The sequence below is a fragment of the Penaeus monodon genome, chromosome 28, assembly GCF_015228065.2.
Source record: "Penaeus monodon isolate SGIC_2016 chromosome 28, NSTDA_Pmon_1, whole genome shotgun sequence".
Taxonomy (NCBI): Eukaryota; Metazoa; Arthropoda; class Malacostraca; order Decapoda; family Penaeidae; genus Penaeus; species Penaeus monodon.
This window is the reverse complement of record NC_051413.1, coordinates 4,191,151-4,193,209: the sequence shown is the minus strand read 5'-3', so window position 1 is coordinate 4,193,209 and position 2,059 is coordinate 4,191,151. Positions and strand designations below refer to the sequence as shown.

At 33.8% G+C, this 2,059-nt stretch overlaps 2 protein-coding genes across 3 annotated transcripts in view; one reads left to right on the top strand and one right to left on the bottom strand.

Annotated features, from left to right (window-relative positions):
* The window catches only part of LOC119591299 (methylcrotonoyl-CoA carboxylase subunit alpha, mitochondrial-like), a gene marked incomplete at its 3' end in the record, with an annotated part of 7,810 nt that extends 6,549 nt beyond the window's left edge, over positions 1-1,261 (bottom strand). The window contains 2 exon segments of the mRNA XM_037940027.1: positions 21-213; positions 1,197-1,261. Of these exon segments, the coding sequence (XP_037795955.1) occupies positions 21-213; positions 1,197-1,231 (228 nt within the window). The 5' untranslated portion in view covers positions 1,232-1,261.
* Positions 1,262-1,571: 310 nt separating this feature from the next.
* Positions 1,572-2,059, top strand: part of LOC119591298 (RAB6A-GEF complex partner protein 2-like) — a 6,703-nt gene continuing 6,215 nt past the window's right edge. Inside the window, exon 1 of one of the 2 annotated variants that reach the window (XM_037940026.1) lies at positions 1,572-1,661. The gene's annotated coding sequence lies outside the window, so the exon portion shown is untranslated. Of the gene's footprint in view, positions 1,690-2,059 lie in introns of both variants that reach the window. The other variant, XM_037940025.1, reaches the window with a different exon arrangement.

Here is a 2,059-nt window from a genome sequence, read left to right as displayed (position 1 = left end):
TAAAATAGCAAAATACTTACCATATCAACATGCATCGACCCCTTATCTGGGTCAGAATACACAGCCACTGTCCTCACTCCCATTTTGCGTGCTGTTCTGACCACTCGACATGCTATTTCTCCTCGGTTGGCAATAAGCAATTTGCTAATTGGCCGATGAGGCACAGAGGAGTGTTGGAGGCGATGGCCGACTGACCTCAGCACCTGCCATCCTCTGGAATAGATAAGATGATTAGAGAGATGCAGAGCTTTCTCCTAGTTCGCATTCATTCTCAACTATTTCCCTGTAGAAATCTCCTTGGCAATTTATTGTCATGTAAGTACCTAGTCCAAACTTTATCTTCCTTGAACATACACTGTGGTTTGATGCCATGCCACTTTCATTACTTACTCTGAGAATGTGGTAAAATCACCATGCATACATGTCTATGTGTGTGTGGAATTTCTCAATGTTAGTAGTTAGTAGTTTGTCTAATAATATCCCTGGTATTTTTAAGGCATTACAGTTATTAAATACAGATCATATACTTTCCATTGGTGCCAATATTGTTAATATATGCAACATAGCACTTTTAGAAAGTATTCATTATATCATCAAATCACATATTTCTACTCCTTTGTTATAAATATTCTTAACCTCTGTGGTGTCATTAGCCTTACCCCAAAAGGTATATGCTTACCAATTTCACCAATGAAAAATTTACCAGAATTCTATATACTCTGGTTAGTGAGATACGTGTCCTTGAAGTTCATTCTTTGGTTAGTGAGATACGTGTCCTTGAAGTTCATTCTTAACTACTGAATTAATTCATTGATCATGTACCTTTGAATAATTATAATGACAAACCTTCACCTTTTCAAATAAGATTACTAACAATTACCCTGATCATACCACCCAACTCTGAGATGAAAGTCGGCAATGATGAATCTCCTTTGTGCTACTGTTAGTAAAGGAAAATGTAAAAATTATGACAGATCATATAACAAAACCTTATTCAATCATGATTACCGAGTGAACACTTATACCCTGAAGGCTTTTCTCCGGCACTGCATACTTGGCAAAAATTGCTATTCATAATCTATAACAACACCTCTACCTGCACTCCTTGAGAACCTAACCATCATGAATAGCCTTTGGAAACGAAACAAAGCATAAGATTAGTAGGAAATGTCAATTAGTGACAAATTTTAACACACCGAATTGCAAGTGGTCTGCTTGGTACCCTGAACATCTTGGAAGTGCTTATCTCTTTTTGATTTCTCAAGATTATGAATTTAAAAGGTAACTGTTTAGGGCATTTTTATTTTACTATTATTTTTTTTAATATAAATTATTATTCTAATTTCTATAGATATCAGATTTATGGCGTTTATAGCTAGTTTCTAGTTTTGGGATCCCGTAAAAAGTCTTTTGTTAGTATTCCTTTGTTTTCATTTTATTCTCATTTTCCTAAATACACGTATGAATTAATTTATTATAAAATCACTAAACATATAATATACTTACAGTTAAAATCTTACATAAAATACTAAAAACCAAAAAATGGTGCTCAAAAGAATTAATTATATCTTCTGACGTAATATAAAAAACTTAATTTATCCCAGTACTTAATTTTCTCGCACTCCAGGAATTGACACGGAGGAAGGACGTCAAAATCTTAAGTAATTCTCCCAGGGATAGTTAACAAGGGTATATTGTTAAGATAAGGCCTTTGTTTATCTTTTGGATGGGTTTGGTAGTGTGGTTTTAGTGCCGTTTGTTATGTAAGGCTGTTGAGGTTGTAACTGATATAATGACAAGGTTTTATTTTAATCTTTAATATGTATTTGGTGAGTTCATATTAGGGTAAATTTTGTGTATATTTTTTTGTTTTTCTGTCACCGTGATTTTTGGTACGAAAGGTGAGTATAAGGGATAATTTATTCCTTTTAACAACGGGAGCAGCAATAATGACAGGAGATTTAAGGAACAATATAGAATTGGCAGTGAAATATTCACTACTCTTCTGTACATTTTAGGTTATGTCAAGTACATCTATTGGTATATGTTACTGAGTGCA